Source organism: Bubalus bubalis, chromosome X, assembly GCF_019923935.1.
Source record: "Bubalus bubalis isolate 160015118507 breed Murrah chromosome X, NDDB_SH_1, whole genome shotgun sequence".
Taxonomy (NCBI): Eukaryota; Metazoa; Chordata; class Mammalia; order Artiodactyla; family Bovidae; genus Bubalus; species Bubalus bubalis.
Window position 1 is genome coordinate 64,308,871 of NC_059181.1, and position 14,528 is coordinate 64,323,398.

At 42.2% G+C, this 14,528-nt stretch overlaps 1 protein-coding gene across 1 annotated transcript in view; it reads right to left on the reverse strand.

Moving 5' to 3' along the window:
* The window catches only part of ERCC6L (ERCC excision repair 6 like, spindle assembly checkpoint helicase), a 29,420-nt gene extending 15,113 nt beyond the window's left edge, over window positions 1-14,307 (reverse strand). Inside the window, exon 1 of the mRNA XM_006070031.4 lies at window positions 14,157-14,307. Within this exon, the coding sequence (XP_006070093.3) occupies window positions 14,157-14,224 (68 nt within the window). The 5' untranslated portion in view covers window positions 14,225-14,307. The remainder of the gene's footprint in view (window positions 1-14,156) is intronic.
* Between the last annotated feature and the right edge of the window lie 221 nt (window positions 14,308-14,528).

Here is a 14,528-nt window from a genome sequence, read left to right on the forward strand (position 1 = left end):
TTTTCTGGCTGGGTCAAACCCCTGCTGTCAGCCAAATTACCTTCCCAGTCCCTGGAACACCCTAATTGGCAGATCTAATACTGTATCTCAGTTCTTCCCCTCCACCCTGTCTGCTCCAACAATAAAGTTAGACCTAGGACAGTATTCTTTCCCTATAATGGAACTGGGGGGAAAATGAAACCTGCTTTTTATAGCACTGCTCTGGATATCTTGTTATTTACAAGACTACAATGCTTTCTGTAATACAGTTTGGTTTAGCCACTTAACCTCCAATCCTGGGCTTGGAAGGAAAACATGTCATTTTTACTACTACTGCCATCATGTGTCCATCTATAACACACTGTATCCCTAATGATCTGGAGAACTCAGCTAATAGTTTAAGGGCTCAAATATTTTTTCCAAAATTGCTCCCCTATTCTCCTTGGGCCTGGCTTGGGAGCCAAGAGGACAACCAATTCAGCAGAACAACATCTTCTCAAGCAGGACAACAAGGAGAAAAAGAGTGCTAGAGTGTGGGGGGAGAGTGTCAGTTTTATTTTCATTTACCAATTTAATACTTTTCAAAAGATATTTACATATGAAGCTCTAGTATGTTAAAGAACTATTCAGATGCAAAACCATCAACCCAAAAGAGATTTTAATTTCAAGGGATAATAAAACCCTTTACATTTTAATGATTATACCCAGATCACATGCTTAGAATATGGTTCCCTTTAAGGAATGTTTTGAAGGACACATAGACTGTATGCAAACAACTGCTGGAGAGAGACACAACCATTAAACACAGCCTCTACCTGCAAAGCTACCCTTTCACTGGCGGAACTGCCCAGCTGCTAATTCCCTGGATCCTAAACCCACCTGAATATTTTTGCCTTAAAGTAGCCACTTAAAACCATTTCTTCCCAAAAGCACTTTCTACTTCCCCAGATGCAAAAATCTGCCTCAACCACAGCCAACTAACAATCCCATCACATCTCAACAATCCCATCCCATGTTCCATCCTTCCAATGCTTGCCTGATCCCTTGAGAAGCATTTTGTCTCCACAGAGGGAATGCCAGGCTTAGATACTGCAATGTTTTCCCACCCAGAGAAACCAATTAGTTATGGTGCTATACCATAATTATACCCCCAAAGCTAAGCCCCACTAAATACAGCAGTGTTTGCAAATCACCAGCTGAAAAGACACAAGCTTAAACTGCAGAGACAAGCACTAGGTTTTCCTTAATCTGGGGGGCCCTCTGCAACATGCCCTATGCTGTTCTTCTGGAATGTGACAAGATAAGGAACTAAATGCAAAGACCCTGACCCAGTAAAACTTTATTGACGTCACATGCAAAGCAACCAGAAGTTGCTCTTTTCTAACCTGACCACCAACCACAGGGTACAGAAGCCTGGTCTTGCGAATTTTGGTCCATGTGAGTAGAATTATGGCTCTCCTTCCCACAAGAACTCAGTTTGCTATAACCTATAATGGAAAAAAAAATCTAAAAAAGAATATACACACCCACACATATATATATATATGAATCACTTTGCTGTGATTTGCTATTTAATAACACAACATTGTAATCAACTATACTTCAATAAAAAAATTTTTTTTAAAGAATTCAGGGACTTCCCTGGTGATTAAGTGGTTAAGAGTCCACCTGCCAATGCAAGGGACATGGGTTCAATCCCTGATCTGGATTCCACATGCCACGGAGCAACTGAGCCCATATGCCACAACTACTGAAGCCCATGCACCTAGAGCCCGAGCTCTGCAAGTAGAGGCCACTGCAGTGAGAAGCCTGCACACCATAACAATGAGTAGCTCTCTGGTCACCACACCTAGAGAAAGCCCTCGCACAGCAATGAAGACCCAGCATAGCCAAAAAAAAATCAAGAAATCAGTTCCCCTATCCTGATCCAGCCCCCTGATAAGGAGCTCCTTGACACATCTCTATATCTACAGTCCCCATGTCAAGATGCATGTGGATACATCATATACAATTGGTTAAGTCTTTTGATTCTCAGTCAGAATCAGTAAGTCATGTGTGGCTGACATAAAAATTGCAGATGACCTGAACGCCAGTACTGGAAACTGGCCCATTAAAGCCTGGATCATAGAATTAGCCTGGGAAGATGGCTGATTTTTGGCCTTACTTCCAGGGTGATCATTTTAATCAAAGTGGAAAATAATTTATCATAATGTTAGGTAGGAAGTTAAACATGAGCAATAAGGGGTGACCCAGCTGAAAAGGATGCAAGCTGATCTCTAAAGCCCATCCCAGACACACCCAGAAGAGCTCAAAGATATGCAACAAAATAAACAGACTTTTCCAACTACTGCACATGCGCCCTAGGCACACAGTGGATACAAACTCACCACAGGGGCTTCCTCAAGTAACCTTAGGCAGGTAGGAGCCCATTCACAAGTATTTACACATATATACACCTGATTATAACAGACTGAATTATGGTAAGACATGCACAACAAAGCCTATTGTTATGTAACTTGCAACTGTCAATAGGCCTTGAGCATATGCCTATTTCCATTCCCTTTCTTGACTGGTGGTGGGTATAAGCCCTATTTTGCACAGAGCACAACCAAAAGGAGGAAACCTGAAGTATAAAAACGGGGAAGCCAAGAGAGATTGTTACACTGTTTACACAGGTGTAAAGTGCTGCACTCAATATGCCAGCAAATTTGGAAAATTCAGCAGTGGACACAGGACTGGAAAAGGTCAGTTTTCATTCCAATCCCAAAGAATAGCAATGCCAAAGAATGCTCAAACTACCACACAATTGCACTCATCTCACACGCTAGTAAAGTAATGCTCAAAATTCTCCAAGCCAGGCTTCAGCAACAGGTGAACCGTGAACTTCCAGATGTTCAAGCTGATTTTAGAAAAGGCAGAGGAACCAGAGATCAAATTGCCAACATCCACTGGATCATCAAAAAAGCAAGAGAGTTCCAGAAAAACATCTATTTCTACTTTATTGACTATGCCAAAGCCTTTGACTGTGTGGATCACAATAAACTGTGGAAAATTCTAAAAGAGATGGGAATATCAGACCACCTGAGCTGCTTCTTGAGAAACCTATATGCAGGTCAGGAAGCAACAGTTAGAACTGGACATGGAACAACAGACTGGTTCCAAATAGGAAAAGGAGTACGTCAAGGCTGTATATTGTCACCCTGCTTGTTAACTTATATGCAGAGTACATCATGAGAAACGCTGGGCTGGAAGAAGCACAAGCTGGCATCAAGATTTCCGGGAGAAATATCAATAACTTCAGATATGCAGATGACACCACCCTTATGGCAGAAAGTGAAGAGGAACTCTAAAAAGCCTCTTGATGAAAGTGAAAGAGGAGAGTGAAAAAGTTGGCTTAAAGCTCAACATTCAGAAAACTAAGATCGTGGCATCTGGTCCCATCACTTCATGGCAAATAGATGGGGAATCAGTGGAAACAGTGTCAGACTATTTTGGGGGGCTCCAAAATCACTGCAGATGGTGAATGCAGCCACGAAATTAAAAGACGCTTACTCCTTGGAAGAAAAGTTATGACCAACATAGATAGCATATTGAAAAGCAGAGACATTACTTTGCCAACAAAGGTCCGTCTAGTCAAGGCTATGGTTTTTCCTGTGGTCATGTATGGATGTGAGAGTTGGACTGTGAAGAAAGCTGAGTGCCAAAGAATTGATGCTTTTGAACTGTGGTGTTGGAGAAGACTCTTGAGAGTCACTTGGACTGCAAGGAGATCCAACCAGTCCATTCTGAAGGAGATCAGCCCTGGGTGTTCTTTGGAAGGAATGATGCTAAAGCTTTGGCCACCTCATGTGAAGAGTTGACTCATTGGAAAAGACTCTGATGCTGGGAGGGGTTAGGGGCAGGAGGAGAAGGGGACAACAGAGGATGAGATGGCTGGATGGCATCACCGACTCGATGGACGTGAGTTTGAGTGAACTCCGGGAGATGGTGATGGACAGGGAGTCCTGGTGTGCTGCGATTCATAGGGTCGCAAAGAGTTGGACATGACTGAGCGACTGAACTGAACTGAAGCATTTCTTGGTATATAAATTTTACTTCAAAAGAAGAAAACCCTAAAATATTGAAGTCTAGTTAATGGTATAGGACTTCCCTGGTGGTCCAATGGTTAAGAATCCACGTGCCAAGGCAGTGGACAGGGGTTCAATCCCCAGTTCAGAAAGATTCCACATGCTGCAAGGCAACTAAGTCCATGCAACACAACTATTGAGCCCTCGTGCCCTAGAGCCCATGCTTCGCAACAGGAGAAGCCACCACAATAAGCCCACACACTGCAAATAGAGTAGCCCCTCCCTGCAACTAGAGAAAGACTGAGCCCAGCAACAAAGACCCAGAGCAGCCAAAAATAATACATAAATTTTAAAAAATAAAAATAGTTAATGGTATTATGCTGAAGTAGGAGGACATATCCTGATGTCTACAACTTACTTTGAAATGCATCCAAAAAATAAGATGAATTGGTATAACAGGTATGTGATAAAACAAGTATAGTGAGATATTAATAATAGGATCTGAGTAGTGGGTCAAAAAAAAAAGAAGGGGACCACTTTGCCCATAGACTGCTGCCTCTCAGTTCAAAGGCTGACAAAACGGAGACATAATACACGACAATGTGGCTTCTCACCTAAGCACCCTAATGCAGCTGTTTTCACCAAGGGCACCAACAACCTCCATACTGCCAAATCAAATGGCCATTTCTTGGTCTTTCTTGACCTTTGTGCTGCATTTAAAACCACTGACCACCATCTCCTTCATTAAGTATTCCCTTCTCCTCGGGTATAGTGGTATACAACACTTTCTCCTGGATTTCTTCCTGCTCTCTAATCATTCCTTCTCAGTCTGAGTCTTGAATTCCTTCCTCTCTGCCTATCCTCATATAGACGTTGGTATTCCCAAGGATCTTTGTATTGTCATTGCCCTTCTGACTCTATGTACTTTCCTCCAGAAGATTTTATCCACAGCAGTGGCTTCCTATTGGATCGAACAGTATCCCCCCAAATTTCATGTTGACCTGGAATGTATGAATGACCTTATTTGGGAAAATAGGGTATTGGCAGATGTAATCAAGTTAATATGCAGTCATCCTGGATTAAGGTGGGTCCTAATCCAACATGACTATTATCCTTATAAGAGGTATATTGCACACAAAGAGAGAGACAACGTGGAGAATGCCATGTGAAGACAGATGCAGAGAATGGAGTGATGCATCTACATGCCAAGGTATTCCAAGGATCATCAGCACCACCAGAAGCTAAAAGAAGCACAGAACAGATTCTCTCTCACAGCCTCCAAGAAGACACTAACCCTGCTGACACCCTGTTGATTTCAGACTTCTGGCCTCTGGAAGTCAGAGAAAGAATAAATTTCTGGAGAATTTTTTTGTGTGGTGAAATCTAACTAAGATGAAATTTGCTATTTTAACCATTCCAATTGTACTTCAATAGCATTAATTACATTCATCATGTTGTAAAAGTATCACCACTATCTATTTCTAAAACTTATGCATCATCCCAAGCAGAAACTCTGTCTCCATTCCCTCCTGCCCAGCCCCTAATAACCTCTATTCTACTTTCTTTCTCTATGTGAATTTGCCTATTCTAGGTATCTTATACAAGTAGAATCACACAATATTGGTCCTTTTGTTCCTGGCTTATTTCACCTAGCATGTTTTCAAGGTTCATCCATATTGTAACATGTATCACAATTTTACTCATTTTCAAGTCTGAATACTCCACTGCATGGAAACCTATTTTATCCATTTATCAGTGGACACTTGGGCTGTTTCCACCTTTCAGCTCTTATAAATACTGCTGCAATGAACACTGGTATGAAAGTATATGTTTGGGTCCCTGTTTTCAATTCTATTGGGTATACCCCTAAGAGTGGAACTGCTGGGTCACATCAAAATTCTATGTTTAACTTTTTGAGGAACTGCCATTTGTTCAAGAGGATGGGTGTAGAAAGGTGGGAAGTAGAGCAATCCAGAAGAGATACGATAATCTGGCTAAGAGAAGGAACAGAACAACTGACCCAGGCCCAGATATCCCGATTTTATAACATAAGGAAAGTGAGACTCAGCATGTCGTGGTCAAATGAATTGTCTGAAGTTACCCAGCTAGCAAAGCAAGTGGCAGAGTTAGAATTTTAACTGAAGCCTGAAAAATCCAAAGCCACTGCTCTATCTTTCTACCTTGCCTCCATGTTATATTTTTCCCAGGCAGGGAAAAGTTCCAAATATCTGCTTTCACTCCTCCAATTTTCACCATATTCCAGCAATCCTAAACTCCTACCCTGCCCTGAAGGGGCCATGCTTCCTCTTGCTTCTAAATCTTTACACATAAAACTGTCTAGTATGCCATGTACAACAGCTTCTTCCCCACTGCTTAATTCCCACTAATCTTTAAAAGTCAGTATTTTTTTCTTAAGAAGGCTTCTCTGACAACTTCCCCCTTCACACAAACATACACATAATCTGGATTGGAGACATATCTTGTGTTTTTTTTAATCTATCATATGAAATTTTCCATGTCATCATATGAAACTGGTGGCTCAGTCAAGAATCCACCTGCAATGCCCAAGACCTGGGTTCGATCCCTGGGTTGGGAAGGTCCTCTGAAGAAGGGATAGGCTACCACTCCAGTGTCCTTGCCTGGAGAATTCCATGGACAGAGGAGCCTGGCAGGCTACAGTCCATGGGGTCGCAAAGAGTCGGACACAACTGAGCGACTTTCTCTCTCTCTCTCTCTCTCTCTCTCACACACACACACACACACACACACGATTTTAAGGACATGTATGTCTTTCACCACTGCATTCTAAGCAACCAGCAGAGTGAGCTGGTCCACAGGAGGCATTTGGTATATGTTCACCAAAGGTATGCAATGGTGACATCAGGATACTCAGAAAGTTAAACAACTTTCAGATACAGTGGGCAGTCTTTTGTCTTTCCAGGAGTTTGCAACTCTCCAAAAACTTCACTAGCAATCTGACTAACCATCTAAGACCTGGAGGTTTGAAAACCACTGCCTTCAAGACAGGATATAAAGCAGAATTCAGAGAAAGTCACTTCAACATTAACACAATTAAAATGCTTTTATAAGCAGCCTTATTTAAAAACAGCCTTGTTCAGGTAGCTGAAACCTCAGGCTACTAGAGATCTTAATGGAGGAACTTGAGCTTCGCTATAAGGTCCAGCAGAAGCTTAGATCCTGAGACATAATTGCTTCTGAATTAGCACAGATTTTTCCAGTAGTCATGTATGGATGTGAGAGTTGGACTATAAAGAAAGCTGAGTGTCAAAGAATTGATGCTTTTGAATTGTGGTGTTGGAGAAGACTCTTGAGAGTCCCTTGGACTGGAAGGCGATCCAACCAGTCCATCCTAAAGGAAATCAGTCCTGAATATTCATTGGAAGAACTGATGCTGAAGCTGAAACTCTAATACTTTAGCCACCTGATGTGAAGAACTGACTGGAAAAGACCCTCAATGGAAAAGATTGAAGGTGGGAGGAGAAGGGGACGACAGAGGATGGGATGATTGGATGGCATCACTGACGCGATGGACATGAGTGTGAGTAGGTTCCGGGAGTTGGTGATGGGCAGGGAAGCCTGGCGTGCTGTAGTCCATGGGGTTGCAAGGGGTCAGACACGACTGAGCGCCAACTGAACTAGCACAGGTAGCACGGAGGCACCAATCCCCAGTGGGCTCTGTCTCAGAATACTCCTCTGTGATAATCACCCAATGAATACGGGTTCTCCACTGGTGAAATTGTAACCACTGTCATTGGAGGATATTTGACCAACCAAAGTAAGCTACGCAACATTCACTTCATCAAATTTGTATTAAGCATTTGCTGTGCTGTGCTTAGTTGCTCTGTCATGTCTGACTCTTTGCAACCCCACGGACTGTAGTCCACCAGGCTCCATGGGATTCTCCAGGCAAGAATACTGGAGTGGGTTGCCATGTCCTCCTCTAGGGGATCTTCCCAACCAAGAGATTGAACCCAGGTCTTCTGCATTGTAGGCGGATTCTTATCACATGTCAAACATTGTGCTAAACACTGGAGATACAGCTAAGAACAAAACAGGTCTCTGCCTTCGTGCAGCTCATGGTACAGGAGACTGACATTTATCAAAGTATCACATAAGTAGCTACAAACTGTTGTAATGGCTGTGAAGGAAAAGTATAGAGGGCTATTAAAGCATATAAGAGAGGGGTTCAGGGATGAAGAGCTGCTGCTGCTGCTGCTAAGTCGCTTCAGTCGTGTCCGACTCTGTGCGACCCCATAGACGGCAGCCCACCAGGCTCCTCCATCCCTGGGATTCTCCAGGCAAGAACACTGGAGTGGGGTGCCATTTCCTTCTCCAATGCATGAAAGTGAAGAGTGAAAGTGAAGTTGCTCAGTCGTGTCCAACTCTTTGCGACCCCATGGACTGCAGCCCACCAGGCTCCTCTGTCTATGGGATTTTCCAGACAAGAGTACTCGAGTGGGTTGCCATTGCCTTCTCTGGGATGAAGAGCAGTGAGCCTCAAACCTTACAGAATTCTATTTTAACTCGTCAGGTTTGGTCCTTGCCCAATACACCCAACGTATAGAGGTCATAAAGCAAAGACCTATAGGGATAAAGCAAGTAACAGAGGTGTGAAGCTGCTATATTGAAAGCAACACTGAGGAATATGCCCCATGTAAAGGAGGCAAGCTGTAATTCATCTCTGGATGGTAATTCCAACACAGGAATAAGAGCCCAGAGTTCTCAGGGCTTGGCGTGGCAGCCCTGCCGCATGTTGGGACCAGGGTCCAATATGGAAAGCCCATCATCCTGGGACACAGGGTGCAGCTGGAAAGGTGGCCGTCCCCTTGCCCATCACTTCACCATCATTTCACTCCTGTGGAAACTGGTGTTAAACCATTCATAGAGGACCTGCCTCCAAGTCTGGGTTTCATACACAGCAGAGCAGCTACCTCCCTGCAATCTATTGAAACTCAGCCCTCCAAGGGTTTGTAAAAATAAAACCAAAGAGAAAATGAGAAATTAGTTTAAAAAGAATGTAGTAAACTAAGATTTAAAAATTAAAAATTTATTTTAAAAAAATAGAAAAAAAGTTAAAAAAAAAAAAAAAGAGTCCAGAGTTGCCAAGATCTTCTGATAGTTGAAAGACAGTTGGAAATTCTGATTTTTATGTGAATTCTCCTGATTTTTAAATAGTAACTAATGCATACATGTTTAAAACACTGGGTCAGACAAATAAAATTTATCTGTGAATGTGGCTCATGGACTGCCAGTTCATGACTCCTGGTTTATCTTAGAAAGAAAAAGTACCATCAACTTTGACTGTATCCCTTCTCCAAATGTTTTCCCCCACTCCTACCCCAAAATGGTAAGCCTAGGGCTCTGAGGATAAGACCCTACACAAGCTTTTCACATTGTCCATATATGTACTCTGTTTCCCCCTATTACCTGAAACAGTGTAAGGCTTTCTGTAGTATTTATTATCTGTGTCACTGGCTTGGGAACTATCTAGACCAAACCAAATGGACCAAAAGAGACCCAAGGTTCTTAGTGCTCTTTCAGGTCCTCTGAACCCTGTCAGAAAGAGAATATGAGGAGGCAAGAAGAGCAAGGCCTGTTTCAAAGGCAGACAGGGATCTGCCACCTTCTTTGTAACTTAAGACCTGAAAATTTTGGTTGAACTGGACAAATACCTTCTACCAGAAAAAACAGGAAGATAGCATCTCTTACATGCTAACAACATACCATCAGAATGCAGCTGAATCTGCTCCTAATTACTCCAGAAAAAGCAGCTAATTAATAATTATGCCAAAACCAAAAAAAGTTTTGACATAGAGGATGTGCTTTGGCATTCAGATAGATTATACCAACTAATGCTCTTCAGCAGGAAAAAGTTTCATTATTCGGGGGAGCATTTGGTGGTTAACATCCTGACTGGCCCTTTGGGATAAAATCTAATAAAAATGAAAAATTCTCCAGGAACAATATTAAGTTCCTTTATGGTAGAAAAGAACTTTGGTACCTCCAGCCCTCGATCTTTCAGCCCAAGGTTATCTGGTTAACTACGACACTGGAGCACAAAACTCTGGGGCTTCAAGCAAGCAATTAACCCAAAATCTGAACAAACCTAGGGTTGTTTTGGAAAAAGTCCTGAACCCTCAAGTGTGCCTTCAGTTAACCTTCAGTCCACCTCAGTGTGCAAACAGATAAGACTTTCCATTAAGATAAGAATATAAATCTAAAAACAAACCATGACCTAGGTAGTAGTTACAATGATAATTCATTACATTGAATATTTACATTTTCTTATATATGTCTTATATTTCAGAACAAGAATGTTAAAAACTATTATCTTGCCCACCCTAGTGGCCAAAGGATAAGATCACCAGAAGAGGGTGGATGTGAAAGCTTCCTGTACAGATTAAAAAAAAAAACAAACCCGAAACAAAACACTATAGCAACCATAATCCCCTACACCTAGTAAATACCTGAAGTATGGGTACTTTAGCTATTCTTGCCTGGGAAATACTATGGACAGAGGAGCCTGGCAGGCTACAGTCCATGGGGTCACAAGAGTCAGACACAACTTAGTGACTAAACGACAACAAAAAATGGGTGCTTTATGTTGCTACAGGAAAGAAGAGTCTAGACTCTTCAGTTCTATTCCATTTATCTCTATGTTTATACTTATATATGTATCCTGACCACCATAGCTTTGTAGTTAGTTTTGAAATCAGGTACAGTGAGTCCTCCAATTTTGTTATTTTTCAAGATCTGTCCTCTGCTTTTGGACAAGTTAAGTTTGATATGTCTATTATCAAGTAGAGATACAGAGTAAGTAGCTGGATACAGGAGTCTAGTGTTCAGAATAGGTCAGAACTAAAGACAAAAATGTGAAAATTCACAACATAAAGACAGGATTTAGGGACTTCCCTGGTGGTCCAGTGGTTGGGAGTCCGCCTTTCAATACAGGGGACACAAGTTCAATCCCCAGTGTGGGAAGATCCCACACGCCACAGAGAAACTAAGCCCGTGAGCCACAGCTACTGAGCCCACATGCCACAACTACTGAAATGCCCATGCTGCAGAGTCCGTGCTCCCTCAAGAGAAGAGAACAAGAGAAGCCACCACAACGAGAAGTCCATACAAGGCAATGAAGAGTAGCCCCCATCTGCCACAACTAGAGGAAGCCTGTATGTGGCAATGAAGACCCACTGCACCCAAAAATAAGTTTTTTTTAAAGATGAAATTTAAAACCAAGAACCTGAATAGGATCACCAAAGAAAGGAGTATAATTTTTAAAAATGGCATTCCAACATTAACAGAAAGAATTCCAGCTAATTAATACAGAAAGAATGGTGAAATTAGAAAACCACCACTTGTAATACCTAATGAAATAATTGATTTAGGTATTGATAATAATGATATTATTGATGGTAATGATTATCAATGAATGAAAGGCTGATGGGGAAGTGGATATTCATAGGATGCTAAAGTATCCCTGACATATTATTTATTCATCACAAGGGGGGAAATGAAGCTTTGAAAAGGAGTGATCTGCCTATGACTACCTGAACTCACTGATCAACCATAAAATTACTAAAAGTAGAAAAATCAGGCAGTGTATACTTCCTGATATGTTGCAATATGAAGTACATGACCTTACCTATGAAGAATTCTTGACAAAAACACTGAACCTTAAATCTTTTTGTTTTGGCTCTAGAATAGTCTTTTTTTTTTTTTTTTTTTTATTGAGATATAATCAGCAAACAGCACTGTATTAGTTTCAGGTGTACAACCTAATGACTTGATATTTATATGTACTGTGAAATGATCACCACAATAGGTCTAGTTACCATCTGTCACCACACATAATTATAGACTTTTTTGTGATGAGAACTTTTAAGAATTTTAAAGATTTACTCTTACCAACTTTCAAACATGCACTATATATTGTGTGTGTGTGTGTGTGTGTGTGTGTGTGTGTGTGTGTAGTTTCCCTAGTGGCTCAGATGGTAAAGAGTCTACCTTCAATGAGGGGGACCTGGGTTCAATCCCTGGGTCGGGAAGATCCCCTGGAGAAGGGAATGGGAACCCACTCCAGTATTCTTGCCTGGAAAATCCCATGGACGGAGGAGCCTCGCGGACCCCAATCCATGAGCTTGCAAAGAGTCAGACACTCTGCGACCTCAAGTCAGGAGAGTGAGGGGCCCCAGTGGCCAAATGGATCTAGCATTTTGTGGAGAACTGTTCTACTCTGTCAAGTACTACTGGTAGGCAAAGGAAGAGGAGAATTATGAACTGACCATTAGATTTAGCTATATGAAAGTCATTGGTGACCTTGACAAAAGCAATGGGAGTAGAATGAAACAGAAGAAATAGTAGAAATGAAATAGAAATTAAATAGCAGAAGAAAGTGGGTGACATAGAGAAAGAGAAGAGATGGGTGACAGCAAGAGAACATAGAGGACAAGCAAGTGGCTCACAAAGAGAGAGTGACAGACAGTGAGTGACATGGGAGAGAGGGTGGGTCATAGATAAATAGAGGTCAGATAACTCTGTCAGTCATCATTTATCGCGTCTCAGTTCCAAATTTACCCCTCAATACCTGCTCTATGATGACAGAACTCCTTTAAGCATCTGTCCTCTACAGCCAGCATGATGCTAAGCTTTCTCAGTAAAGGATGCCTGAGGCACACTGAAGGAGGACGGGGCTCTCCTGAAGTTGCCAGCTGCTGCTGCACATGGATGAGCAAAGTGACACGCGGCCACTCACCCGGAACACACAGTCCTTCATTGACCTTGAAGTCTCTACCTGGCCTCGCAGTAACCTTCTTGCACCCCTCTCTCCATGGAAACAAGCCACCTCAGTGGCTGCCTGTGCCCTGAGCCCCACCCCTTCTGTGCTCCTACACCATGGGTTTTGGAGTTTGCAATTAGCAGATGCAAGCTATTATATATATAATGGATAAACAAGGTATATAGCACAGGGAACCATATTCAATATCCTGTGATAAACCATAATGAAAAAAATATGAAAAAGTATACCTGAAACTATAATAACATGATGTTGTAAATCAACAATACTTGAATTAAAAAGTTTTTAAATCCTAAAAATATACATGTATAAATCAATCACTTTCCTGTAAAGCAGAAATTAAACACATTGTAAATCAACTATACTTTAATAAAAAATAAATTTAAAAAAAAGAACAGCTAAGATGTTAAATTTTATGTTTTATTTTATAACAATTTTTTAAAACATTTAAATGTTCATTCCCCCATCCTTGGCCATCTGGTGAAGGAACATTCCTTTCTCAACACGAAAGTCTCCTGTGAGCCCTTCCCTCAGCCCACTGACCCTTGTAGTTGGCCATTCCCCACACATTTATCAAGCAATATACCAACTGTGGTTTACCTATCTCTTTCCACCACTAGAGTATAAGCAATTTGGGGGCAGGGCCAGTGTTTTACTCCTCTGTATCCCCTAGGCCTGGAGCTTGGTAGACTGGAAAGACCCAAGAAAAGCTTTTTTTTGTTGGTGGGGGATGTTAAAATTAACGTGTATGTTTGTATATCAACGCACAACATGCAAAAAAATCGTTGGAAAAATAAAAAGGGAAAATATTTTACTACATATAATGTGAATTTTATATCTTTAATATGTTACATATCAAAAAAAAATTTTAACTATTTCCAAACAGAAAGATGAGTGCTCAACCCTGACTGAAAACGATACATTAAATTATAAAAGTAAAATATTTAAATTTAGTAAGAACAATACCATAATGTATCACCACTTTTTATGTATTGAAATAAAATGGATTTCAAAATAGTAATTTTGAAAGCTGAAGACCCGAGAAAGCCTGGATCGATTGAAGTTCTGGCTCTTCAATCGAGTACATACGGGAGAGTTATTTGACCCGGCATCGGGGGCTCCCCAGGATTTAGAAATCTGCAGATATTCCCACTCCCTCTTCGGAGGACAATGGCGCGCGTCTCGCGCGCGCCCTTGTCAGCACTTTGGGCCCCTGGGGGAGTCCAAGGGACCTTCATCCCCACTCCCGGCCAGGGCCGGTGAACCAGACCCGCCCATCGTCCCAGACATACCTCAGGTAACTGGCAGCCTGCTCCGGGCTTAAGGCCCCAGCTTCCGCAAAACCTCGGGACACCTCCATGACGCCTCAGAGAGTTTCCTCTCGGCCGGGGATTGAATTTCCCTCGTTTCCGCCCTGCACATGCGCCAGGCGAATGGAGGCGGGGCCGGGTCAACCGTCGACGTCCCGGCGGCCAATCCGCTGTATCATGCTCTGGCGCCACCGCCTGAGCCCCGCCCATGAAGGTCGCGCGCCTGCGCATACGCAGGCTCGGGCTTGGGGGGTGGGTTGGAGGCGGTCGCTGGCGCAGTGGCGCGTGCTGGATTGCGTCTTTTTTTTTTGCATTTCAATCCAATCCAAATCATGCTGTGGCAGATTCATGTGT